At 43.4% G+C, this 27,304-nt stretch overlaps 2 protein-coding genes across 3 annotated transcripts in view; one reads left to right on the top strand and one right to left on the bottom strand.

Annotated features, from left to right (window-relative positions):
• CTPS2 (CTP synthase 2) overlaps positions 1-27,304 on the bottom strand; it is a 100,431-nt gene that overhangs the window by 40,961 nt on the left and 32,166 nt on the right. For both annotated transcript variants that reach the window (XM_044234835.1, XM_044234836.1), the window contains exons 9-13: positions 24,952-25,084; positions 22,815-22,903; positions 21,916-22,010; positions 20,456-20,518; positions 20,307-20,350 (exon numbers count right to left, since the gene is read on the bottom strand). In XM_044234835.1, the coding sequence (XP_044090770.1) occupies positions 20,307-20,350; positions 20,456-20,518; positions 21,916-22,010; positions 22,815-22,903; positions 24,952-25,084 (424 nt within the window). The remainder of the gene's footprint in view (positions 1-20,306; positions 20,351-20,455; positions 20,519-21,915; positions 22,011-22,814; positions 22,904-24,951; positions 25,085-27,304) is intronic.
• Positions 4,430-8,763, top strand: S100G (S100 calcium binding protein G). The gene is made up of 3 exons (XM_044234837.1): positions 4,430-4,500; positions 4,897-5,040; positions 8,491-8,763. The coding sequence occupies exons 2-3, from the start codon at positions 4,906-4,908 to the stop codon at positions 8,593-8,595; spliced, it is 240 nt and encodes a 79-aa protein (XP_044090772.1). The 5' UTR covers positions 4,430-4,500; positions 4,897-4,905; the 3' UTR covers positions 8,596-8,763.

Genomic DNA, 27,304 nt, shown 5'->3' with positions numbered 1-27,304 from the left:
TCCTTTTCCTATACCTCCCCAGGCAGCCTGGGGAAAGTGGTTGGCTCAGGGTTTGACAGAGGGAAGACAAATAAATACTGTATTAATAAGAAAAGAAAAAAAAAAAGAGTCAGACGCTTAACCCACTGAGCCACCCAGGTGCCCCTTTAACCACTGGGTCTTTATAAGACAGAAGAAGGAGAGTCTGAGTCAGAGAAGGAGACAGAAGACAAAGTGGTGGTCAGAGAGAAAAGACAGAGAGAGCTTGGAAGATGCACCCTCCTGGCTCTGAAGATGGAAGAAGGGGTCATAGGCAGGCAGCCTCCAGAAGCTGGAAAAGGCAAAGAAACAGGTTCTCCCCTAAAGCTTCTGGAAGGAACGGTAGCCCTGCCTACCTACTTTATACTGCTGAGTTTCAGGACTGTAAGGAAGAAAAAAAAGGGTTTGTTTTAAGCCACTAAGTTTGCGGTAATCTGTTACAGAAGCCACCGGAAACTAATATAGTCCTTCACTGTATACAACCTTAACCCCCCTCTGTCATCTCCTTTACCTGCCTCCTCTCACTGGCTACAGGGTGGGCTCATCGAGCACAAGGACTCTATCTTCTTCTCTGTCTCTATCAGAGTTCAACATGATGTCAGGGTCCAGTCAAGTGCTCCCATCATTAAATCTCCCTGGATTTGTAATAGAAACCAACAGAGCCGACTACGGGACTGGTGTGCAGTCAAAGAGCAATGCATGGGGTCTTGGGGATGCTGCGGACTGTCCAGAGCGGCAGGCAGTTCATGTGAGCATCGCACAGGGGAGGAACAGTGCCCCGCTCTGAGGCATGGGCACCGCTGAGCCCCTCCCCTGCTACAGGACCCTTACTGCCCTGTCCCCCAGCCTGCCTCATGACCAGCAGCGCGATGGTGGAATCCGCCATGGAGACGGCCACTCAGCGTGCCCATACATACGGATGTACCTTCCGGAAGAGATGGAAGAGCCAGCCCTCGATTTGAAGAAGGTAACTTGGTGGTAGGGCACAGAGTAGGCAGGCAAGGGGAGGCTGTCACACAGCATTTAGGGATAGCTGTGCTTCAGTAGTCAGTCTCTTTTTGAGACCTCAGGATTGAAGACAACATGAACCCAGGAGAGCATTGCCTGCCCATTTCGTTTTGCAGGGCCTGACACCGACCCCCTTCCAAAGGAGCTTTTCGAGGCACTGCTGGCAGTGGACTTGGAATGGAGTAATACAGCTGTGGGAGCTATGGAAGCCTGTGGTACCAGAGCTTTGCAAATAAGTTACTCTTGGCTTCCCGAGGAAAAACCGAAGGCTGTCCAAAGATCAAGCAATTGAATGGTGAGGAGATAAATAACCTTTGCTTCTCCATTTTCCATGACCAACCTTGTGCCTGGCATTTTCCCCCCTTCTCTAGTTTCAAAATGCTCTCTTTTGAACACACCCTGTGTTTATTGCCTGTCTCCATATATTTTTAGTTAATGTTTCATGAGAATATCTATTGGTGGATTTCCCACTGCAAGTTTACCCTCACACTTGAGCTCATAGGTAAAGAGAAACATAAGAGATGAGAGATGTGACTGGCAGAGGTTAGCAAGTGGAAATCTGAAACCCATGGGCTGTTTTTCAAGTGCTGTTAGTGCTTACTACAAGCATAAGTTCTGACAACAAATAGCACTGGACCTTTCTTATTTTTTATTTTTATTTATTTATTTTTAAAGATTATATTTATTTATTTGACAGACAGAGACCACAGGTAGGCAGAGAGGCAAGCAGAGAGAAAGGGAGGAAGCAGGCTCCCTGCTGAGCAGAGAGTCCAATGAGGGACTTGATCCCAGGACCCTGAGGTCATGACCTGAGCCGAAGGCAGAGGCTTAACCTGCACACCCCTTATTTTTTATTTTTTTAAAAGATTTTCCTCTGGGGCACCTGTGTGGCTCAGTGGGTTAAAGCCTCTGCCTTTGGCTCAGGTCATGATCCCAGGATCCTGGGATGGAGCCCCACATCAGGCTCTCTGCTCCACAGGGAGCCTGCTTCCTCCTCTCTCTCTGCCTGCCTCTCTGCCTACTTGTGATCTCTGTCTGTCAAATAAATAAATAAAATCTTTAAAAAAAAATTTTTTTTTCCCTTAAGTAATCTCTACACCCAACAGGGGGCTCGAACTTACGACCCTGAGATGAAAAGTTGCTTGCTCTACCGAATGAGTCAGCCAGGTGCCCCAGCACTAGGCCTCTTTTAATCAGAGGTCCTCCCTTGAAACTATAGATATGGACCCTGAAAGACTATTAACCAAAACTATCCCAAATGTTTCTCTTTGACTTAATACTATACACATACACATACACATAAACATACACACACACCCCATATGTACAATATATGCCATGTATTATACATAACTTATATCTGTCCTATAATATAGAGTTATTAAAATTACAGTTATACATTATATAGTCACTAAAACCATTTCTTCAATATAGACTTAAGAAAATATAACAACTGTCATGTTGAGTTTAGCTCACAGGTGGTAATTTGAGAGAACAGATGACTTAAGATGCTATTTCCCATTTGGAGCGATTTCATTTTGGTCTGTGATAATGGCACTGTGGTTGTATAGAAGAATGTCCTTGTCCTTAGGAGATAAGAAGCTAAGGTATTTAGGGGGAAAGTCAGTCGGCAACTGACTCTCGAATGAATCTTGGCAAAAGGCAGGTTGGAATTCACCGACTACTGCAAGTTTTCTGTAGATTGGAAATTTTTTTTAAAGGTGTTAGAAGAAAAAGATATTTTTTGCTATGGTTTTTCAATAAAAGCTGACTTCCTCCCCAGTGAAACAGAGCATAAGTATAAAAACACTAGAAATTCTCTAAAATCCTGATTAAGATTCATTGCCAAAATCAGAATCTTTTTGCATAGAATCTTACAACTAAACCCAAAACGTTTATCTTTACTTCAAGAAGTGAGTTCATATATACTCAATACTGGTGAATACCAAAGTCACAGAATCTGTAATAAAAGCAAGAATAAGTTACACAAGGACACGGAAGGCACATGGAATGATAAATGCTCAAGACTGGTGGGAAGTTTTTAAGAAACTGTAAGATTTCACATCTGTTCTCCAACGTAAATAAGGCCCTAGAAAATGAGAACTGAAAAGTGTCAGAGGAAAATATAGTCCAATAGTACAACGCTCAATTTATACACGATATAATGAAGGGTCAGAGAAAATTATACAAGTATGGAAGCATGCAAGTGTTTAAAAAGCTGATAAGAGCTCTTAAAGTCAATCTGGAAACCTTTACTGTGAATTACATCAGTATTAGATTAATGTCCCCTGGAAATGTCCTTGTTCTTCTATGGAACTCTTTCGAGTAGAAATAAATTTAGTCTCCGCCTTTAAGTCCTGGCAGTTCCACAAGTCTGAAGTATTTCCAGCCAAATAAAAGGAAGTCAAGCGCTTTCACAAGTTTTTAGAATGATTAGCAAAATATATTTGGCGGGGAGGGCAGTTGTACACCTGAAACTAATACAAAACCGTGTGTCAACTCCACCTCAATAAAAAATATATACATACATATATGTGGTAAGGAAAGGGGTAACGAGAAATAAAAAGCAGATATGGGAATAACAAATACTGGAAAAGCTGAAAAACTACTATGCTACTTGGTAAACTTGCTTTGCTAAATAAAACCAAAAATTATTGTATATCTTCTCCCCACTTATTAAGCCTGCTTCTCAGCGATACTTCTGTTCATTCATTCAATTATTCAAATATTTACGCACCTAATCTGCACAAAATATCAGAGGGACTTCAACAGCCGTACTGCAATTTATTTTTATTTATTTATTTATAAAGATTTTACTTATTTGACAGAGAGAGACACAGCGAGAGAGGGAACACAAGCAGGGGGAGTGGGACAGAGAAGCAGACTTCCTGCAGAGCAGGGAGCCTGACGACAACGACACGGGACTCAATTCCAGGACCCTGGGATCATGACCTGAGCCAAAGGCAGATGCTTAATGACTGAGCCACCCAGGCACCCGCCCTGTACTGCAATTTCTTAAACTATACGGTATTGACCATCCATTATAGCATTTTTTTTTTCTGGATGTGAAGAAAACTATTGTTTAAAGCCTAAATATGCAACTAAACTGAAAAATAACCAACCCTCCATAGTCAAGCTTTCTGAAATGTAAATAGTGAGCAAATATCATATTGCCACATTGGAGGAAAAATACAATGTAAGGGGGAAAAAAATCCAAGTTTACTCCTGGGACTCTGAACCATTAAGCAACTGTTGAAGTGGCCATTTATTGGCTCTTGCCCTTAATTATGAGGTTCATGCAGTCTTAAGCTTGGGTTTCAAAAATCATTAATAATTACCCTTAAATGGCAAACAAAAGGAAAATTTCATAATCAGGGTGGTGTGTCTGTGAAGACTATAAAAGTCACCATTCCACTCAACGCTTCACACTCCTACTTCTTGGTTCTTCTAGCTGCCTCACAACTGGGTAACCAGGTAGGTGTGATATTAATCCAACCTCCTATTCCTTCTGCTTCCTTTCAGAATGGTGTGAAAGATAATAGGAGAAAAAGAGGGTTTGTGCCATCTAAAGATATTACCAGTAATTTAGGAGCTAAAAGCTGTGGTCAGCTTTCTTGCAGACCACAACCTATAGAGCACAGACCAGGTGCATAAAAAGTGCAGAATGTCACATTTATTAACAAAAGAGTTTGGCTCAAGGGACTATCTCCTCACAGATGGACTCTAAGATCAGACATTTAACATACTAAGATAATTATTTTTACGACGCCAAGGAAAGAGCCCAAAGGTGTGAAACTGCTGGCAAAATCATCCTGACAAAACTCTGCTTCTTCGGCTTTTTGGTGAGTTCATTTCTTTCCCAATCGACAGGACACCGCAATGAGCAGCAAAAAGTCTCCCGAGGAACTGAAGAGCATTTTTGAAAAATACGCAGCCAAAGAAGGTGATCCAGACCAGCTGTCCAAGGAGGAGCTGAAGCTACTGATTCAGACAGAATTCCCCAGTTTACTGAAAGTGAGTGCACCGGGCAACTGGGGACCTCCGACGGGGAGGCGTGAGGTGTGGGGACAGGACACAGGAGAGCAGGAGGAATGCTTCTTCTGGGGCAGAGCACACAGCAGCCAAGGCAAGGGCATTCCTTGGCCAAGAGCCCTTGAACACGTGTTTTCTTCCCTGGTGGCAGGCCACATCTCAGATGGCAAGGACCTAGAAGGCAGGGAGGGGCCAAGCCTTCTATGTCCCACAGCCTGGGCACAGAACTCTCCATGACCAGCCATAGTAAAAGGAAGCAATGATGGCACTTTTAATGAAGCTAGGCCTAGGTGACACACAGGGCACCAACCCAACACACTAAGGCCTTCAGCCTGGATTCAGCACCTCCAGGTCAGGCTTTTAGGAAAACAAAGAGGTGTGCAAAATAATATTAGCTGGTCTTGACATGCTTCATCCTTATAGGTAGGATGTGTCAAGAAGACCAACACTCACTAGGCGATCTATAGAGAAAACCCACTTTGCGCCAACAAACTGCCATCTGGCGACATCCGTTCATATTTCAAAAGCATTTAAATTTGTGTTAATTTGTGTTAAGCACCTAAATCTGTGTTAATGAGGCAGCCAGGCATTTCTAAACAACTTCCAGGAAGGGATTAAACCTCTTTAGCCCGACAGTTTCTCCTCAAAACCGTCCCAGAGCTGTCCAAATCAAAAGTGCATCTTGAGGCAATAGAATAGGAGAGAGGCGGGCTGACCCTCCTTGCTCCAGTACACTTCCGCTCCTTCGCAAGTAAAAGCCATCTTCCAAATGGACGTGACTGAGCAACTGTTTACCCCACATGGTCACTATTTAGCTATAACTTCGGAAGAAAGCATTTGCTTCCCAGATTTTAACCAGAAATGTCCCTTCTGCCTGTATGACATGTGAGGGGGTTCCCGTTGTAGTTGTTGAGGTTTCTGGGTTTGGTACCCAGAAAAGTGGCCGAATTCGATGACATTATAACCCAATGTCTCCTCATTTGCTTACAGTTAAGATACAAAATAACTCTGAAAAAGAGTTAAAGGTACTAGCAGAAAAGGAGACCTTAAAAAAGAATTGCCTGATTTTTATTTTATTTACTTATTTTTAAGTAAGCCCGACTCCCAACATGGGACTTGAACTCACAACCCTGAGATCGAGAGTCGTGCACTCTACCAAATGGGCCAGCCAGGAGCCCCAGAAAAAGAGACTTTTTAATTAAAAATTAAGACAAAGTTTTCTGAGAAAGATTAGATTCTAAAAAACACTCTGACATTTTTCCAAAAGGAAGAAAAATAATAATAGGAAGGAAATAAAAGAAAGAATCTGACAGGAAAGCCTAGGCAATCTACTCAAGCAAGTTGTTTTAAAAGGTAAGACTGGGGAATTTTTCTATATTTTCCTATGGTTTATGTATTTCCTACAAAAAGAAGGTATGACTCATAGCTTGAATAAAGGTACGACAACTGATGGTAAATTTTGAAAAATCTACTTACTGAATCTGTACTGGATTATATTTTCCTAAGGATTACTAAGGTTTTCCAAGCTATACTCTTTCCATCAATGCCATGTATGGTTTAGAACCTCGTAAATGCTTCAGGGAAAGTGAGTAACTATCTTAGTCTGGTCTTCTGATCACAGCAAAGTACAAATGTCTTTAGAGGAATCCTAAGAGCTAAAACATATCTCGATGTGGAGATCAGTTGTACAACAATGTCAACAGTACTGAAGTGCATTCATTCGTTTGAAAATAGTTGAGATGGTAAATATTACAATTTTTTTTAAATATTAAAAAAAAAATGTTCAAACTGACTTGTAAACTAAATCGTTATTTCAGTGAGTTTCCTAGGTACTATTTTGCCACAGATAAACTCTCACCTGAAAGGCAGAGCTGTAACAGCTTTAAGACTTGAGTCTTAGGCCAGAGACAAAATTTAAGTCAGCTTAAGACCTTGCAGGTGCAGCAGAGCCAAAACAGAGTCAAGCCTAACACGATCTCTTGCAACATCTCAAGTGGTAGTTCTCCAAGTGTCACCGGTCCTGGCTTGGCATCATCAACACCACCTGGGAACCTGCTGGGCATACAGAGTCTCAGGCCCCGCCCCAGGCCTAGTGAATCAGAACCTCTGGGAGTGGGACCTGTAACTCTCTATTTCCTAAGGTCAGTAAGCCCATGTGGTGACTCTGCTGAGCGCCAAAGTGTGAGAATGACTGATCCCATCATCCGGCAGTGTGTAGAGAGGGGCCGCAACACACGGACTTGGGAAAAACTGGTATGGTTCCTAGTTAAGCGCTTGAGCTCTGGAGTCCATGTTTGAACCTCAAACTCTCTGTCTACTAGCTGTGGGCCCTGGGGCCAGCTGGCAGCTGTCCCAGAGCACAGTTCCCTCCAGTGAAGAGTGGACCCCCCCCACATACACACACACAGGGTAGTTGGGAGCACTGAGCAGGCTACAGATAGCCCATTGTACCATGCTGCCTCGGGTTCACAGAACCAGGTCCCAGGGAAACCTTGGGGCAAGAATCATCAGCTGTTGGTGGGCTAGGGGCTTCTCAGCAGTTCAGTGAAGCCCTCAGACTCCTTCTCCTTTTTTAGACGCATAAAGAAAAATACTTAAGATTACACAGAAAACCAATTACAGTTGACACTTACACAATGTGGATTTGACCTGCATGGGTCCTCTTTTATGTGGATTTTTTACAGTACTATAAATGTATTTTTTCTTCCTTATGATTTCCATCATAACACTTTTCTCTAGCTTACTTGATTGTAAGATATAGTATTTAAATAATATAATGTACAAAATCTGTGTTAATCTACTGTATATGTCATCCGGAAGGCTTCTAGTCAACAGTAGGCTCTTGGTCATTATGTTTGGGGGAAGGCAAAAGTTATCCTCATATTTTTGACTGCGTGGGGGGTGGGTAGATGCCTGTAACCTCTGCATTGTTCAGGAGCCAACTGTATATTAAAATGCACATTACCAATATTAAAATGATAAATGTGTGGGGCACCTGGGTGGCTCAGTCTGTTGGGCATCTGACTCTTGATTTCGGCTCAGGTCGATTTCAGGGTCCTGGGACCCAACCCCACGTAGGACTCTGTGCTCAGCGGAGAGCCTGCTTCAGATTCTCTCTCTTCCCTCAGGCTATGTCTGTCTCCCCACTTGCCCATGCACATACACACACACTCTCTCTCTCTCAAAATCAATAAAATCTTTGAAAAAGAGAGAGAGAGAGAGAAATGCGCGATATAGGAAAAACCAGGTAGCCAGTTCAGGGACATGGAGCTCAAGTTGGTCTTCCCACCCCCAACCATCAAGGCATGTAACCAAAACCTCAGCTGCCTTGTTGGAACAGAGACCCGGCATCTCTAATTTCAGAAAATGGGTAGTGGTAACTGATTCATTTTCTCTCCTCTCCCCTTTCCCATCCTTCTCATCTAAAACCAGGGTCCCAGCACCCTAGATGACCTCTTTCAAGAACTGGACAAGAATGGAGATGGAGAAGTTAGTTTCGAAGAATTCCAGGTGCTGGTGAAGAAGATATCCCAGTGAAGGAAAAAAACAAAATAATGTATCATCATTCCAAGCACCAGAAGAAGAGCGTCTGGGATGTGGCCCCATTCTATACCCAATCACTAATGCCTCTGTTGAATTCTTTGCAATTATAATGACCTGGCACTGAGGTCCAATTACTATTAATAAAGAAATTCTTAAACTCTCCTTGTCTCTCCTTGCCAAATACTGACCCCCATGGCTTAATAGATTTGAAAGTAACCTTAGCTTAATGCATTTAATTTTATACATTTTTTTTTTTTTAAAGAAAGGCTGAGAATAGTTCCATGATCTTCACCAAGACTGGAAAGACAGTGTCAGAGGCTCAGAAACAATTGTGACGTGCCAAACCAATGCCCTTATTCCAGTCTTCCATCAAAATAGCCCTGTTCCTGCTCTCTCTCTCCAGCCACTCAGTGCTCCCATCATTTCCAGTTTCAACTCTAGTCAACAGCTAGTGAGGAACACTGCTTCAAAAAACAGGCACGCGTCTTTAAAAAGTCACCTCTAGCACTCTCTGTGCTTTTTGAATCAATGACCCTGTTGGGGAGTAGAAGCATCGCAGGACCAAGAGTCAGTTCTGCTCCATCCCTGAGGGTGTGGCCTTGGTTCTGGCATGTAATGTATAAAATAAGGGACAAGAAGACATAGACCCTTCCAGTTCTGGCATTCAGTGCTGCTGGGACTCTCAGGATGTGAGAAACAGCTAGGCCTCAAGTTCTACTTCCTAAGCCCAGCTTGGGGGAAGGAGGGAGTGGGAGTGATGGAGAGGAATTTAACAAAACAAAAACAAAAACAAAAACTTCTAACAGTACCACTAAGAAACGAAGGAAATTTTTATACACAGAGGAAATGTTTAAATGTACTCTGTATCATACTAATTCGATACAAGAGCATTCTCAGTGCATCAAAAGCCTTAAACATTTCTAATGGCAAATTATACTCCACTGCAGGGATACCCCATAACAGTCTTAACTATTTCCCCATTGCAGGACATTTCGATTGTTGCCGTTTCTGATTCTTCTAAATAATGGTATAACGAGTACCTGTTCATATCTCTGTCAATATAGCACATTTCCTTGGGAGAATTTCTGAGAAGTAAATGTCTGGGTCAGAGGGTATGAGTATTTTTATGGTTTGTGAAAGAGACGACCTTATTGATTCTCAGAAAGATCATATTGATTCAAAAATCTACAAACAGCAGGAGAATGCCATCTGCACTCTCCAGACAGCATTAGTTGGTCTCATTTTAACAACTTTATTGGTCACAATAGTGTACATCTTTTATTTATTTCTAATTTTAATAGGAATTCCCCACTATTTCCCCATTGAGTTTACTGTCTGATATTGGTTTATAAAAGGTAATCTTTCTCCTGCTTAAGAAGTCCCCTTCTAGGGGCATCTGGGTGGCTCAGTGGGTTGAAGCCTCTGCCTTTGGCTCAGGTCATGATCCCAGCGTCCTGCGATCGAGCCCCTCATCGGGCTCTCTGCTCAGTAGGGAACCTGCTTCCTCCTCTCTCTCTGCCTGTCTCTCTGCCTACTTGTGATCTCCGTCTGTCAAATAAAAAAATAAAATCTTAAAAAAAAAAAAAAAGAAGAAGTCCCCTTCTAGGGGCACCTGGATGGCTCAGTGGGTTAAGCCTCTGCCTTCGGCTCAGGTCATGATCTCAGGGAGCCCCGCATCGGGCTCTCTGCTCAGCATGGAGCCTGCTTCCCCCTCTCTCTGCCTACCTCTCTGACTACTTGTGATCTCTCTCTCTCTCTGTCAAATAAATAAATAAAGCCTTACAAAAAGAAGAAGGAAGAAGGAAGAAGAAGAAGACGAAGACGAAGACGAAGAAGTCGTCATCCCCTTCTGGGGTGCCTGGGTGGCTCAGTCGTTAAGCATTTGCCTTCAGCCCTGGTTATGATCCCAAGGTTCTGGGATCAGAGTCCTGCATCAGGCTCCCTGCTTCTCCCTCTGCCTCTGCCTCTCTCTCATGAATAAATAAAATCTTTTAAAAAAGTCCCCATCTCCAGGCTCCTGGGTGGCTCACGGGTTAAGCGTCTAATTCTTGTTTTCCGCTCAGGTCATGATCTCAGGGTCATGAGATAGAACCCCACATTGAGCTCTGTGCTCAGCAGAGTCTAGTTGTCCCTCTCCCAATGGTCCTTCTCCCATTTATGCTCTTTCTCTCTCAAATGCGTAAATACAAATTTTTTTTTTTTTTAAGTTGTAAAAAAGGTAGCAGGTTTTATTATTTTCAACAGTAGAGAACAAATGTAGTTAAATAATTAGGGCAAGAATGGGTAGCGAGCTAATTAAAATTGTACCTTAACTGAAAAGAAAATTTTTAAATTTCCCCTTTCAAAAAAATCGTTTTACATAAATACTGAAATTATTACATATTTTTAATATTAATATTTTAGGATTTCAACATAGCTAGTAATTGAGAAGCTCAGGTTTAGATACCGGTTCTGATTCCAAAGTATTTCTTCTAGTCTCTCATATCCATCTCAGTTTAATAAGTTCATGAACATCATGCTATAATCTCTCTAAAGAACAAGAAATATGCCAAAATTATTTAGTAACTAGAAATCCTTTTTAACTAAGTGTCAAGGACTATCCAAAACATAAATACAAATCTTAAAAAAAAAAAAAAAGAACTCCCTTTCTCTTCCTAGTTTGAGATTGAGGAGGGTTTAGGTTCTGTAGATTGCCACTGAGCATCTGTGGTGATATGGGGGTTCTTTCTTTTGTCTGATCAATATAATGTGCCAATCAATTCAATCCCCAGGACAAACACACTATCCAGTCATGATTTAGTATTCTTTAATGCTATTAAATTAGGCACTCTAATATTTTATTTAAGATTTTTACACCTTTGGGGTGCCTGGGTGGCTCAGTCAGTTAAGCATCTGCCTTCGACTCAGGTCGTGATCCCAGGGTCCTGGGATCAAGCCCTGCATTGGGCTCTCTGCTCAGTGCAGAGCCTGCTTCCTCCTCTCTCTGCCTGCTGGTCCACCCCTGCTTGTGCTTTCTCTCCCCCTCTCTGTTAAATAAGCAAATAAAATCTTTCTTAAAAATTTAAGATTTTTACATCTTTATCAATAACCAACATTAATCTATAGTTTTGGGTTTTATCTTTTGTTTGCCAATGTTTGCAGAGTTCTAATATCTAGGTCATGCTAGCTTTCCATTTTAGCCTAGATTCTGGCATTCGGTTAGCCCCTCAAAGTATAAATATGTGTTATCTCTTTCAACTGCACCATGTATGAAGCAACTACTATGGGCAAGACATTACACAAGATACCATAAAAGACAGAAGTTACTAGGCCTCTGAGCTCCTAAGTCGGCAAGTCTGGGATCAGGTCAGGAAAAGGCTTAATTGTGAAAGTAGTATTTCCCACTGGGATTAGTACGAAGAGCCTTGAGGGGAACCTGCAGGGAATGAGCAGCACTGAGCTATATAAGAGAGAGAAAACACAGGGCGCCTGGCTGGCTCAGTCGGAAGAACATGTGACTCTTGATCTCTGGGTCATGAGTTTAAGCCCCATGTTGGGTATAGAGAGTACTTAAATAAATATTTTTTTTAAAAAGAGAGAGAGAAAACACCCCGAGTAAATATATGTGTAAGTACAAGGCAGTGCAGAAATACACGTACTATGGTTTGGGTGGAAAGCCAGCTACAGGGACTATAGAAGGCACACTGGCTTCCTATCATGAAAGCCCTTGGTTGCCATGATAAACCAAGGTCAAAAAGGGAGTAGAAAGGTGTAGGAGTCATAAAGTGATGGGACGGTGCTTCGGGAAGTTGAGGTGGCACCAATACAGAGGCGGTAAGGTGTGGGGAGTGGTCACAGAGTGGAGGCTAGGGCTAGGCAGGAGGCCTCCGGGGCAAGTGAGGCAATCTGTGAAGGCCTCAAAGAAACGGTGGCAGGGACGCCTGGGTGGCTCAGTTGGTTGGACGACTGCCTTCGGCTCAGGGCGTGATCCTGGAGTCCCTGGATCGAGTCCCGCATCAGGCTCCCAGCTCCATGGGGAGTCTGCTTCGCTCTCTGACCTTCTCCTCGCTCGTGCTCTCTCTCACTGTCTCTCTCTCTCAAATAAATAAATAAAATCTTAAAAAAAAAAAAAAAAAAAAAAAACGGTGGCAATGCAGAGGACACGCGTGGGAGAGATACCTTCTCCGCCTGGGTTAAGATTTACTGACTTGGACAAATTATCATGTGAGGACCTTAAGGAAAGGTGAAAACGTATGGAGAGATGTATGTAATATGGGTCTAGTATGTACATGTCAACGTCGTTGGCGTTCTTGGCCTACTTTCCAACATTCATCTCATCTCCCACATCCAGCAAGATTTGCCTGAATTTCCTCTTGAATCAACAGTACCAGCCCTATTTGCTGAATGAATGATTCTTGACTATCCAGTCACTAAATCTTATGGATTCATTCCATAGAGCTGCTCTGCCAGGCAGATTTTTCTACTCTCTCTTTTTTTTTTTTTTTTTAAGATTTTACTTATTTATTTGACAGACAGATCACAAGTAGACAGAGAGGCGGGCACAGAGAGAGGAAGGGAAGCAGGCTTCCTGCTGAGTAGAGAGCCTGACATGGGGCTCGATCCCAGGACCCTGAGATCATGACCTGAGCCGAAGGCAGAGGCTTTAACCCACTGAGCCCCCACACGTCCCCAGATCTTTCTACTCTTAACTTCTGCTCCGACCCAGCTCCTGAGATCGCAGACTGAGGCTGCCTTAAGACTCAACCAAGTGCTGTGCCCAGAGTCTTCTCTTCCCTCTCATCTCTCTCGATCCCATGCCAGCTGAATCCGCCTAAAGCACTCATTCTATTCAGAAGTCTTCAGCAATGAGTATGGTGTTTGCATAATATGTCACAGTTGACAGGTATTATCTCATTGGTTCCCTAGGGCCTTCAGGATTAATTTTGACACTGATACTCAAGGACCCCCACGAATCCGTACCAGCCCCCCCATATTTCCCTCCACTTCCCTACTGGAGCCGCCTGCTTCAGTCAAGCCCCTCGGTATTTTATGAGCAAATCGTGGACATTCCAACCTAGCCAATGCCTCCTCTCGTCTCTGTGATGTCTCCGAGCCTTTGCCAACCTTCCCTTCTTACTCTAACCCACAGTATTCTTTTCTAGATTCTGGATTCTTAAGTAGCTAAGGGTCTACCTGTGCTGGGCAATACCGTGGCAGTTATGGACATTTAAATCAATTAAAATTAAGTAAAATTTCAACTTCAGTCCCTTGGCTGCCCTAGTAACATTTCAACCACTCCATAGCCCCCACGTGGCTTGCGCCTATCATATTGGATGGCACAGATGCAGAGCATTCTAGCACAGCAGAAAGTCCTAGTGGACGGCACTGCTAGCATTAATGTGGCCACAACGCCCGTGCTGCCTATAGATGTAGTCATACGTTTCACCGGTGCATGGTTCGAATCCCCAACTAAACTGCAAGCGGGGCTGTGACAGCAGTTCCGAATACATTATATTTGGAACTGCACTTAAGTGGACGAGTTCTAAATGTACAGTGACTTTTTTTTCTTTTTAATAGTCTCTTTCCACTAGCATCCAGTTATTTCTACTGCAGAAAAATCTTTCAAGTAGTTAAAATACCTATTCCTAAGGCATCTCCCTTTGAGCTCAAGGAACAAAAGCCGTCAAATACATTAGCTTTGAAGTACTCATTTAGTCACTTACTGTTAAAATTACAGACTACCCTTGTGATTCACTAATGGGGGCTCATTCCAAGCACAGCAAACGCCATCTCTTTCCAAAGAGTAGGCAAGCATAAGGCGGGGGAGGGGGTGGAGAAGATGCCCCAGCCATTAGAAGGCAGCCATCATGCCTGTAGAGTTTTTCTTTCTTTACATAGAAAGTAGTTTCTATGGCTAACAGCCTAATAACAACTCTGTACCTACTGCCCCCATAGAGAAAGGATTAAATAACTATTAGGCTCCGAAACTTGTCCATAAAAGGCTATTTTAGCCATAGTATAGCAATCTTCTTGACAACTACTTTGATGGGAAGAAAAGTTCTTTAGCCCAAACAAAGCTCCAAAGGATTTCTATAAGATGGTTTTGTAGGATGCCTGGGTGGCTCAGTCATTAAGCATCTGCCTTTGGCTCAGGTCATGATCCCAGGGTCCTGGGATGGAGCACTCCCCGCGCGGTGGGAGGCCTGCTTCTCCCTCTCCCACTCCCCCTGCTCTTATTCGCTCTCTTCCTCTCTCTCTCTCTCTGTGTCAAATAAATGAATAAAATCTTTGAAAAAAATTTTTAGAAGACTGTTTTGTTAGTTGGGAGATGCTCACTCAATGTTCTAAATGCAAAGCAATCTTCAAAGTAACAAAAAGTCACCTGAAAGGTTACTCTGAGTGGCTGTCTGGGTTTGTTTTAATGCCTCGTAATTTGCTTTCCATACAAAGTTGTTGAAAAATAACATGGAAGAAAAAATGTTTCAAACAGCTTCATCTAGAGCTAGAAAATGTCATACATTAATTATGCTTAATGTATAACAGAAATTACCCTTCACCTGAATCGACTTTTAATTAGATGTAACTATGCCACAAATCCACTGTCAAATGTGAAATTAATTTCAACTTTGAAAATCCCTGCATCAAAAAGGGATAAAAGAAGTTATATCTACAATAAATAAAACTGAAATAGTATCAAATAACGCAATCTCAAATGTCCACTTGCCTCTGCTTAAAATGATTCAAATTCCTCACTTTTCCTTACCAATACCTTCATCCAAGTATACATGTATGTACTCATGTGATAAGGCGGGACACGGATTTTGTTTTCTGAGTGTTGCATCTTATGGAAATTCAGGGGGTTTTTAGTTACTATTTTCAATAAACAGAAAAGAACTGCTAAACATTAAGCATAGCCACATACCTAAATATTGGATTGAGATCATCCTTCCTGTATATATGTCCAAACCCCCAAATATTCTTAATATAAAGTACACAATGCCGTGAACTATCCTCCACATGAACTAGAGAAATCTGAAGCCAAATTCAAGGTCAAAGATATCAGCAGCAGCCACATGACTGATACAGAGTCGGAATGCAAGTCACCCACAGCTGAGTTCCTGGTAAGCCTTGTCCGGAAAGGGGTAACCCTACTCTGAAGCAAGCCAAAAAAATCAGACTTGCTGTAGAACCCTAAATATTCAGCAAATTCCCAGAGCCTTCTGTTTCAGCTGTGGATTAAGCAGAGAAATAACACAATAAAATAAATTTTATTCACTCTCTTCCTGGTAGTCTGGAGTCTCCCTCTGCTCTTAGAGAAAAAAGGATTTCTCCTTTTCTGTGCATAAGGGATACCGCCTCTTAGATATCTCCCCCGGATGTCCCTGTCTTCTACCGCTGGAAGAGATATTTACATGTATAAGGAAAATCTCCATCTGTAAGGGTGTCTCCCACTGGGTACCAGGAAGAGGATGACTAAATCTCTAGAAAGTCAAATGAATGTTAAAAGCCCGGCTTTCAATCTGCATCACAATCATACCCTTGTTTTCTATGTTCTGCCGGGGAACTGCTCACCCCCCACCCCGTTACTGGCTCCCCACTCCCAACATCATCGTTTGTTTTTATCTGGAGAGGTTATTTAACATGGTGGCTTGAGTCACTTGGGGGAGTCACTCAGTTTTCCTGGGTTTCTCCCACGTATACAGGAGGTACATAGGTTATTAAGCCTTCTTTTGTTTTTGTTCCTGTTAATCTTTGATGACAGAGGGGTCTCAGCCAAGAACCTAGAAGGGAGGAGGAAAAATCATTTTTTCTTCTCCACACCTATGAAACAGATTGTAGCAGCAAATATACCCTAAAGGAGTCTCCTAGTTTCCAAATTATTTACTTTTTTAGCTGGAAGGGCCAGAATGACCATCACCCACTGTAAGTCATTGTTATTTGCTCAAGTTTAAGTGATTTCCCCAGGCTTCCTGGTATCTGCTGCCTGATGATTCTATTCCCTTAGCCTTTCTTCTTAATAGGACTTCTCACCATCAGCACAAATGCTGCCTCTTAAGGCTATTTTTCTCCAACAAACTGATCGCAGGCCATAAAGATATTCAGTAGCAATTAGGTTTTATTGTTCCCATCTCACTTATGAGTATAGAAGCTATCAAAATGCAAAATGCACAGATCCCCAGACTTAGTAATTCCCCTTCTAGGAACACATCCCATAGAAATGTGCACGCGCAGGCCGAAAGGACATATGTACACGGATACTAATTTGCAACATGATTTACAGTGGCCAAGTAATGGATACGAACTAAATATTCATCAGTATGAGACTGGTTAAGTAAATGGTGCGTACAGCAGAGAAGCATGTGGAAGGTGCCCGCGTACTGACAGAAAGTGATCTGCACAAAAGGCAAGGGGTACAGTGTCTCAGGCATGCTAGCCAATGTATTTGTTAAAGAGAAAACACATATCCGTGACACACACACACACACACACACACACACACACTGCAAAGACTAGTCCGCAAAGAATTAACCTTGCCAAAGCTATCTAACAGTGGCACCTACTGGTCAAATCCCTTCCTAGCACACATGCTCCCCCCCCCCCAAAAGAAAATCACTTCCTATCCCAAAGTATTATCTTAGGAAAGAAAACCGATGATTTGCCTGCACAGCCATTTCAGCCATTAGTCAGGAAATATGTTTATAATAAAGCTTCATAAGGAACTCTTCACTGGTATTAGGTCTTCTGAGCATAGGACTTAAAAGTACCATCTGGCTGGGAAGTTATGGTTCATTATGGTCTGAATTGCAAGCTATAAAGAGAGTGAAGAATATCTCTATATCCTTCCATGGAGTGATCTCCAGCATATAATGTTAAGTTAAAAAAGCAAGACAGAAAAAAATGTGTAGAGCATGCTATCATTTATCTAAGACGGAGAGGGGGTTACAAGTAGACATATAGATTTATTTGTTTTTTAAATAGAAAGATAACCAATTAAAAAAAAAAGGAAGGAAAGAAGAAAGAAAGAAAACCTACCAAAAAATAGAATTAATGACTACCATAAAGGAAGGGAGGGAATAGGATGGAGAAGAGAGGAACGGAAGTGGATTTCTAAAAATCTGTGGTTCTGGGTGGGGGCTATTTTGCCCGTGCCCCCAGAGGATGTTTGGCTGGAATTTTTAAGCATCACAATTGGGGATTGGGAGGAGTGTACTACTGACATCTAGTGGGTAAAGGCCAAGGATGTTCCTGAATATTCTACAGGGCACAAGATAGCCCCCACCACAAAGAATAATCCAGCCCAAAATGCCAATAGTGCAAACTGTGTATCTAATGAGGGACTTGTATTTAGAATACATAAAAAAACTCTTACAGCCTAATAATACAAAGACAAATAACCCAGGTTAAAAAGCCAAGGACCTGAATAGACATTTCCCGAAAGATGATATACAAGAGGCCAATAAGCACGTGCAAGGATGCTCCGTATCCTCAGGCCTCGTGGAAATGCAAATCAAAGCCACAAGGAGATACAACTTCACGCCCAACTGGGATGGCTAGAATCAAAAGACAGATAATCATGGGGCATCCGGCTGGCTTGGTCGGTAGAGCACACAACTCTTAATCCAGGGGTTCTAAGTTCGAGCCCCATGTGGAATGTAGAGATTACTTAAAAACAAAATCTTAAAAAGAGAGAGAGAGACAGTAACACGTGTGAGGGAGGTGAAAAAACTGGGACCCTCATACAGGGCTGGCAGGAAGAAAAGTTGTTATATTGGGACAGTTCCTCACAAGTTGAAATATACTGTCACCATATGACTTACGATTTCACTCCTAGGTGTAATAGATGAAATGAAAACATGTCTGCACCACAACCTGTATACCAATGGTCACAGCAGCATTATTCCTAGTAGTCAGAAAGTAGAAATAACCCAAATGTCATCAATGGATGGATGGATTGCTAAAATGTGTTGTGTTCATCTAATGGAATATTATTCAGCAATAAAAAGAAACAAAGTACGGATAGACACTGTAACACAGACAGACCTTGACAACATTATAGTAAGCGAGAGGAGTCTGTCACAGAAGGTCACAGAGACATGAAATGCCCAGAACAGGCAAATCCATAGAGACCCAAAACAGATTAATGGCTATCTCGAGCTGGGGGTGACAGTAGGTTGGGGATATCAGCTAAGGGGTGTGACATTTCTTTTGAGGTAATGAGAATGGTCCAAAATGGATTATGGTGATGGTTGCACACATCTGTCAATATGCTCAAGGCTGTTGTAATTATCTCTCAAAATAACAATGTTTAAAAAAAAGTGATCATGGAGTTGGGGGTGGGGCACCTGGGTGGCTCGCTGGGTTAAGCAACTGCTTTTGGCTCAGGTCATGATCTCGGGGTCCCGGATCATGCCCCATACCGGGCTCCCTGCTCAGCAGGGAGTCTGCTTCTCCGTCTCCGTCTCCGTCTCCCTCTCCCTCAGCTCATGCTCACACACGCACATGTTCTCTCTTGCTCACTCGCTCCCTCTCTCAAATAAATAAAATCTTAAAAAAAAAAAAAAGTGATCACAGGACACATCTGGCTCAGCAGGAAGAGCATGCAACTCTTAATCTTGACGTCATGAGTTTGAGCCCCACGTTGGTTGTAGGCATTACTCAAAATAAATAATAAATAAACTTTTAAAAAAGCAATCACAGTGGTGAGGTGTGCAGTCTGACAGAGATGGGCATGAGGCACAGAAGGCAGAGGCAAGGAAAGACCAGAGGTCAGGATGGGCTTCCCAGGATGTTCCCAGGAAGTTGTCCGTCATCGGGTCTGGTTGACTTTTTTAACTAAATTCTTCACTGGTTTTATTGAGATTCCAGGGGAAGGGAGGTCGAAGGATGGGGACCAGCTCAGGTATACGGAATATCAGGATACATCGAAAAACACCGTTCAGATTATCCAAACATAAACCCTATGCATGGGAGGGACAGGAACACCTCGACTTGAATTCCAGTAGTCCCCATTATCCGTGGTTTCCTATTGTCGGAGGGTCAGTCTAGCTGCTAGTCCCCTCACTTCGTCTCACCACAGGCATTTGATCAGCCCACAGCAGCACAAGAAGGGGGAGCCCAGCACAATAAGACATTTTGAGAGACAGTGACAGACCACACTCTCCTAACTTTTATTACAGCACAAAATTAAAACTGCCCTATTTTATTATTAGCTATTGTTCATCTTATTGTGCCTCATTTATGAATTAAGCTCTACCATAGGTGTGGAGGGGGAGGAAAAATAGAGTATATATTAGGGTTGCGTACCATCCCGTTTCAGGCATTCACTGGGGGTCTTGGCATGTCTTCCCCACGGACAAGGGGGACTAGTGTAGCAAAGCCGCAGGTGACAGAGCACAGTGGCCTTCAGTCCTAGCCAAAAAACTTGGGCTGAATATTTTATAGGAAAAAGAATCAGTGAAAGCTGGGAAGCACCAAAAGAAATCAGTCCAGGACTGTGTTTCTTCAAGGCACAGCTGATAAGAGGGACTATGGAGAGCAGAGCCATTTGATATAAAAATAATAGCAACAGTAGTGGTAATAATAATAAAATCATATCTAACTTAAAACATCCTGATGTGGTAAGGACAACATAATGATAATAAAAATAATATCCCTTTATGCGTTTTGCCCAGACCCAGAAACAAAATGACCATGACCGACCCCAGAAAGATGAACAAGCCACTTACCACAGGAACACGGGCATTTGGCTCAAATTCTGTGGAATCAGCATCTAAAGATGAAGAAATGAGGTCAGTAATTCACCAGTATTGCTGAAAAATATGTTAAGTAATAAGAATTTTTTTAATAAAGGGTTACTAGCAAGTAGCAGGCCTACCTCTCAAGTTCAGGCAGTTTCTTGCAAACTCTATCACTGCTAGCTGCATGCCGAGGCAAACTCCTATTTGAAAAAGCATATACATAAAGCAAATGAGCATCTTGTGTATTACTTCCTATTTCCTGTTCTTTCCTTTCCTGCCCACCTCCTTTACTTAGAACGCAGGCTCGGACAGAGCCAGACTGCCTGCCGGGTTCGCTCCTGTGCCCTCTGCACTCAGAACATGTGTGGCAGAGGCAGGAGGCCACCCGGACTTGAGGAAGAAGGAATTCGAGGTCAGAAAGGGGCAAGAAAAGACAGGGCAAGGTCCCAAAGGCAAATCCGCCTCCTCCCAAATTTTCCTCTAACTCGAGACATGTGAGAGGGATGCAGGGCTGGCCTAGAGCACCTGATTCCGCCCAAGGAGGTCTACGGACACCCCAGCTCAAGAGGGAGACTTGACACTCCCTCTTCTCAGAGCGCAGCCTGAGGCTGGCCAGCGGGCTGGGATCTAAGGGGCGGGAAGTGGGCGCCAGGTGCGGGGCGCAGAACAGGCCTATACCGTCCCTGCGGGAGAACGGCAGCAGCTGGGGGAAGCCGGCATCTGCACGGCGGGCTCGGGCAGGCTGGCGAGCAGGGAAGGCAGGTGCGGGACGGAACGGGACAGACAGCCCAGTGAAGAGGAGAACAAACAGCTGCGTAGCCCCGAGCCGGCTGCGACAGCGACGGGCCCTTCACCCATCTCCACATCCAGCAATTCTCTCCACTCAACAAACGCCAAGGAGCATTCCAGATGTTTTTACAGACTTATCTAAGGTATGCAAGGGACTCATCAGAGACGGGCAAGCAGTATACTTGGCCCGAAACTGCTGAGTGCTTTAAGGGGGAGGAAGTCCAGAAAGTTCCAAATGGCTAAGACTTGAAGAGACGCTGCGTCAAACAGAAAGCTCAAGAGTTGCAAACTATCTAACTACCCCTGCTGCTCTTTAAATAAAGTCTTTTTAAAAAATAAATAAATAAAATTTGAACAAAGACATTAAAAAGACTTGGCTCTACCAAATTTTAGCAGAGCTCTTCCTGTGACGTAGGATGGTCTCTTCTAGCTGGAAGCGGCTTCTCTCAGGCTCTTGCTACCCAAGCAGAACGGTGCTAAGTTCTCCCAGGCCAACAGCCTTTTCTACAAAGGGCCAGACAGTAAAGATTTTAGGCTTTGCAGGCTGTAGGCCTTGAACTCTGCCACTGCACCATAAAAGCAGCCACATTCCATATGTAAACATATTGGTGTGCTTTATTCCAGTAAAATCTTATTTACAAAAACAGGACAGAGTTTGCGGGCCCCCATGGCAGACTGTTTGGCACTTGAATATTCAAATCTGAGTTCACACCTTTCCTGTTAACACATTCTATGAAATGTTACCCCTACCACTAGATATCAACAATCTAAAAAAGTCATGGTTAGGATGCATAATCTTGAGTTTTACCCAGGAAAGGGATCTTCTTTGCCCGTGCCCAGGAAATGGCCTGGAGTTTCCCCAACGTTCCTCGGATTCCGAAGCCTCCAGGCACAAGAACACCACTGCAATCAACATAACACAAGGGTGAACTTGACATTATTTTTCTTTTTAAAACTCTGATTTTCAGGGGCGCCTGGGTGGCTCAGTGGGTTAAAGCCTCTGCCTTCCGCTCAGGTCGTGGTCCCTCTGCTTCTCCTGCTGACCTTTCTACTCTCGTGCTCTCTCTCTCTCTCTCAAATAAATAAAATCTTAAAAAGAAAAAGTTAAGATCGCTTACATAATCAGAGAGAGTTAAACTGGTAAAATCAGCCTAAAATTTCAATTGCTAATTAAATAGTGGCACATGAAAATCTCCTGGCTAACAGACACTTCAGAGACCTTTTAGGCAAACACTCATTGGAGAAGACAAGAGTTCAAGGACTAAGTGGGAGAGTCATTCTACCCTCAAAATACCGTGTTGCCCCCAAAAGTTCTGTCGATTACTTATAAAATAAAACCTACAATCAAATGATGTAAAAAAGAAAATATAACCAAGAAGGAAGAGTTGCGTCCTTGTACTTTAACTGTGCATATGTAAGATCCATTTCTGTATCTTTCAGTAGAATCAACCCCCTTTCTCTCTAATACCGGATCCCCATCGTCCCCCAAAATAAAACCCATTTTCACTGCACATGCCACAAAACATGAACGCGGCACATTTCAAAGGACATGAGGGGACGATGCAGCGTGACCACCCTTAATGACCACAAGTATGACAGACTACCTTTCAAAAATGCATAAAAATTAGGAATTGGGGTCAATCAGATCGTTATGGGAAAAGCACAATGGCATTCTCCTAACTGGTATGGGCGGTCCTCGGCACTCACTCAGCTTTGCATAGCTTCTGCCAAGCCTCATGGAATTTCACAGGGTCCTCAGTTTCGGTGCTCTGTTCTAGATCAATGGAATCTATGTACTAGGAAAAAAAAAGAAAGAAAGAAATACATATATAGATATATATATATATATATATATATACAATAGATTAAAAACACACTTAAGAAAAATAGATACTTAAAAAAAAAATTAGATACTCAAAAATACTGGAGGCATCTAACACTATGACCCAACTCTTGCAAACACTACAACGGTCACTGAGGATAGAAAAGCACAATCTCGTCTTGGGGCTCTTGCAGTCTTCCAGGAAGACTACAGAACCCAATACCCAGGCACGCACACCATAGCATGACAGTGGCCACGATGGGCAAAGAGAACGCTGTGGAAATACGTGGGAGCCACACTTAATCTAGACGGAGAAACTGCAGGGAAGATGGGGAGAAGCACCGTGGGGGGAGGCCTCTGGAGAGGTGATGCCCGAGCAGCTCAGCCCTCGAGGAGGAGCCTGTGTGTGCGCTTTGGGAGGCTAGCAGGAAGGTGTGTGGGATGCGCAGGGAGGAGGGAGGCAAAGAACAGCTTGTAGGAACTGTCAGAGGAAACAGACAATGGGGCGGTCCCTCTGGGGCCCTCAAAACAGACTCCACCCAGGGAGAGAAGTTTACACTTGAAGCCACTGGAAAGTCTTAAGGAACAGAGAGAGAGAGAGAGAGATTTTAGAAGGATCACAGCGCTTTGAGGTGAAAAAATGGAGGGAAGAGAGCAAACCAGGCCGGAGGCTGCTACAGGAAGCCAGGCGAGGGGAACACAGAAGCAAAGTGGTCTAAAAACAATATGACGAGACCATAACTCAAACAGTACTTCGCAGAAGCGAATAGCAACAAATTCTGTCAACTGGAAAATTCATGTATGACGACTCCTAGGTAGGTAACAGTCCCTATAGAACTATATTATTTTAGTATTTATTCTGTAAAAATTACTATCTGAACATATCTTAACATACAAACTTGTAAAGGCTTTATAAAATTGGTAATCTAACAATTTTTCTACTGCTCTTTTCTTTTCTCTACGAGGGGCTTGGGAACTCGGAGGAACGGGAAGAACAGGAAGTGAAGTGTTCCTTGGAAAGCCACAGATATGAAGCGATTACGGACGTGCCTGGGTAGCTGAGTCAGTTACGCGCCGGGCTCTTGATTTCGGCTCAGGTCATGATCTCAGGGTCATGAGATCCAGCACCATGTCCAGCTCCCTGCTCAGCAGGGAGCCTGCTGGAGATTCTCCCTCTTTCTCTCCCTCTGCCCCTTCCCCCCGTGCTCTCTACCTCTTAAAAATAAATAAATAAATAATTTTTTTTTTTTTAAAGTGATTAGGACAAGAGGAGGCTAGAAACATGAGAGAAAAGTCAGATTGGTCCTAAGTTGGAAGTTACTAAATTTCTTAGATGCATACATGTTATCTTTTTGTGCATTATATAAATACTTCACCACTTAAATCAAGATCGTAAGGCTTGGGGCACCTGGGTGGCTCAGTGGGTTAAGCCTCGGCCTTCGGCTCAGGTCATGATCTCAGGGTCCTGGGATGGAGCCCCGCATCTCTCTGCTCAGCGGGGAGCCTGCTTCCCTTCCTCTCTCTCTCTGCCTGCCTCTCTGCCTACTTGTGATCTCTGTCTGTCAAATAAATAAATTAAATCTTTAAAAAAGATAAAAGGAATATCATTAAATATAACATAGATACGTATGTCTAGAAAGCTATGCATCAAACTGGGAACAACAGGTACAGCAGAGAAGCAGGGTTTCAGGGAGGAGGGATCTCCACTTCCTGCATTTTAGATGATGCTTTGTTTAAATTTCCTACACTGAACATGTGCTACTTCTGTATCTAACAAAGACAAAGTCTAGACTCAAGCTATATATATGAAGTTCCCCAGACTTCATCGCATACACCTTTCCCCTTTGCTGACTTCTCTCTGTATCCTCTCAGTGTATTAAATCTTAGCCACAAGTTGGGCTATACACTCAGTACTGTGAGTCCTGGTGACATCAATCCCGGCGGAAGTCTTGGGGATCCTTCAACACAACACGAGATACCACAGTGAATGACTGAACTATGCGGAAGACCACAAGGGCTCACCATCAGGTTCAATTTGTGGTTGATGGCCAAGGCTGAATGTTCCAGGGCTTTGAACACGGAGGCGTAGCAGTCCCTGAGTTTGGTGTATTTGCCAACCAAGGCTATGGAGCACGTTTTCTGCAACCTTTCATACCTGAGATGAAAGACCAGCTTAAGGGTTATATACTTGTAATATAACATCACAAATATAATGACAGCCACTGTTCTTATCTCAAGGCACCTCTTAAAACCTGAAGGGCAGACGAGCCTCGAACTTGATGTACTTGACTCAAATCCCCACTCCACTCCACCCCTGGTGAATGAAAATCTGAGTGCCAACAGATTGCAAAATCATAAGCAAACCCAATGTTGGCTTACATAAGCAGGCAGAGACATAAATCCACGGAAACTGTATCAGAGAAACAGTTAAAACCATTAAAAGTAAAAAAGCTCTCCCCATCTCATAAAAATGAGCTGTCCTTAAACTCATTTAAAAGGTGACACTGTATAAGAAAAATGCATTCTGAATGTCAACAGGAAACATTTCAATATTAACTTTATAAGGTGACGTTATATAAGAAAATGCATTCAAACTGTCTACATTAAAAACGGTTACAGTTCCAGCTGGCCCACAAAGGAAGGTTATTCATGGCATGTCTGAAGAATGGCACTAAGAGAACTATTTAAAATATTACAAGCCATTTACATCATTTTTATGAGAAAATTCCATTCCACCTAAGATGTTCAATCACATTTTACCACTAAAGACACAATGTTTACTGTTGCTTTTGTTAGGAACTCTGTACAACGAACATGAAAATTGTCCGGTCTGGTCCTATGTATATAGAAACGTCATCTTGGGGCTAAAGATGTTTTAGGGCCTGGAAGCAAACCCTTCCCCAAATACCTTAGAACAGAAAGGCTGCCGTGAGCGGGAACATTCCTCGCTCACAGCAACATCTGCAAAGGGTTAGAACCCTAACCCTAACCCACAGAAACGCGACTGCGAACAGGCTGTGAGGAGAAAAATGCAGAAGCGGCTAAGAAGTTCAAACTGACAGTAAAGGTGACTTCCAAGGAAGGTGACTGAAGAACCTCAGAGAAGTTAAACTGCTAAACCGAATTTTACGTCACTCGGGAGACTGCGTGGCTGCACAGGCTCCCCCTCATCCCTACATAAAGGACACTGGTGACAAAGCAAGTTGGTATCAAGGCAAGATTCCAGTGCAATGTCAGAGGGAAGCGCTGTCCACGCCAGGTTTGGGCCTGGGGAACTAGTGATCACAACCACATTTGAGCACATCTGCTGGAATGAGCCCTTCTCCCTTATTCTCACGCCACCACGGAAGGGAGGATGGCCCAGGGGAAAGGGCTGCCATCCAGGAAGAGTATGTATCCTGAGCGCACGCCCCTTGTGCTCTCTTCACTCTCGGGGCCTGCAGGTGAGGCTCATGTGGCCCTGTCCGGACCAGCCAAGCTCTCCCCTGCCCTGGACCTAACTCCAGGCCCACTTTGCAGGCCCACTCCACACGCAGGTCCCCGGGGAGGTGAGCTGTCTCCACTTTGTCTGGGGTCCAAGAAGAGCTCTGCCGTCCAATTCAACCAGGGACCCCTGGCCTCTGGACAGCACTGGATCTCCATGGACAAGGCTGCCCTTTGACCCCTGCTTGCCACCTTGTATCTCTCTACAGGCTGTACTGAGGGGACAGTACCTACCATCATTACCAATAAACCCACAACACCACAAGAAACCGATGCTCAATATTCCTTTTGCTTAAAGACTGTGGTGAGCTGAATGGTGGCCCGCAAAACCTATGTCCTCCGGAACCTGTGGATGTGACCATATCTGGAAGAAGGGTCTTTGAGGATACAATTAAGTTAAGACAAGCATCCTTATACAAGGTTGGGGGGGGGTAGGCGGAGAGAGAGAGAGAGAGAATAGAGAAATGGAGAGACACAGAGAAGGCCACGTAATGACAGAGGCAGAAAGTGGGCTCCCTTGGAGCCTCTGGAAGAAACCAATCCTGCTGATGCCTTGGTTTTGAACTTCGGACCTTCACAACTGATAGTTTATGCCACCCAGTTGGCAGTCACTTGTTCCAGCAGCCAAGAAACTGACATGAAGAGCAGACACTGGCTTTTAAAAGCACAGCACCTCGGGGTATAATTTAGAGCAATTTCCAATAAAGGGAGTTACAGACTAAAATTTCTAATGCTTAAAGAGGATCAGCCCCAAGCTACTCAGAAAATTCCCCCAAAGCTACTAATTCCTTAAGCATTCTGGAGGGCTGGAGCTTAACTGTATCATCGTGCAAGACAGTACCCAAGATCAGAAACTGCACCTTGGCCCTGATTTTACTTGTCCCAGAGATTC

Source organism: Neovison vison, chromosome X (assembly GCF_020171115.1).
Source record: "Neovison vison isolate M4711 chromosome X, ASM_NN_V1, whole genome shotgun sequence".
Lineage (NCBI taxonomy): Eukaryota > Metazoa > Chordata > Mammalia > Carnivora > Mustelidae > Neogale > Neogale vison.
The sequence above is the reverse complement of the archived record's forward strand: the minus strand, read 5'-3'. Positions and strand labels throughout refer to the sequence as shown.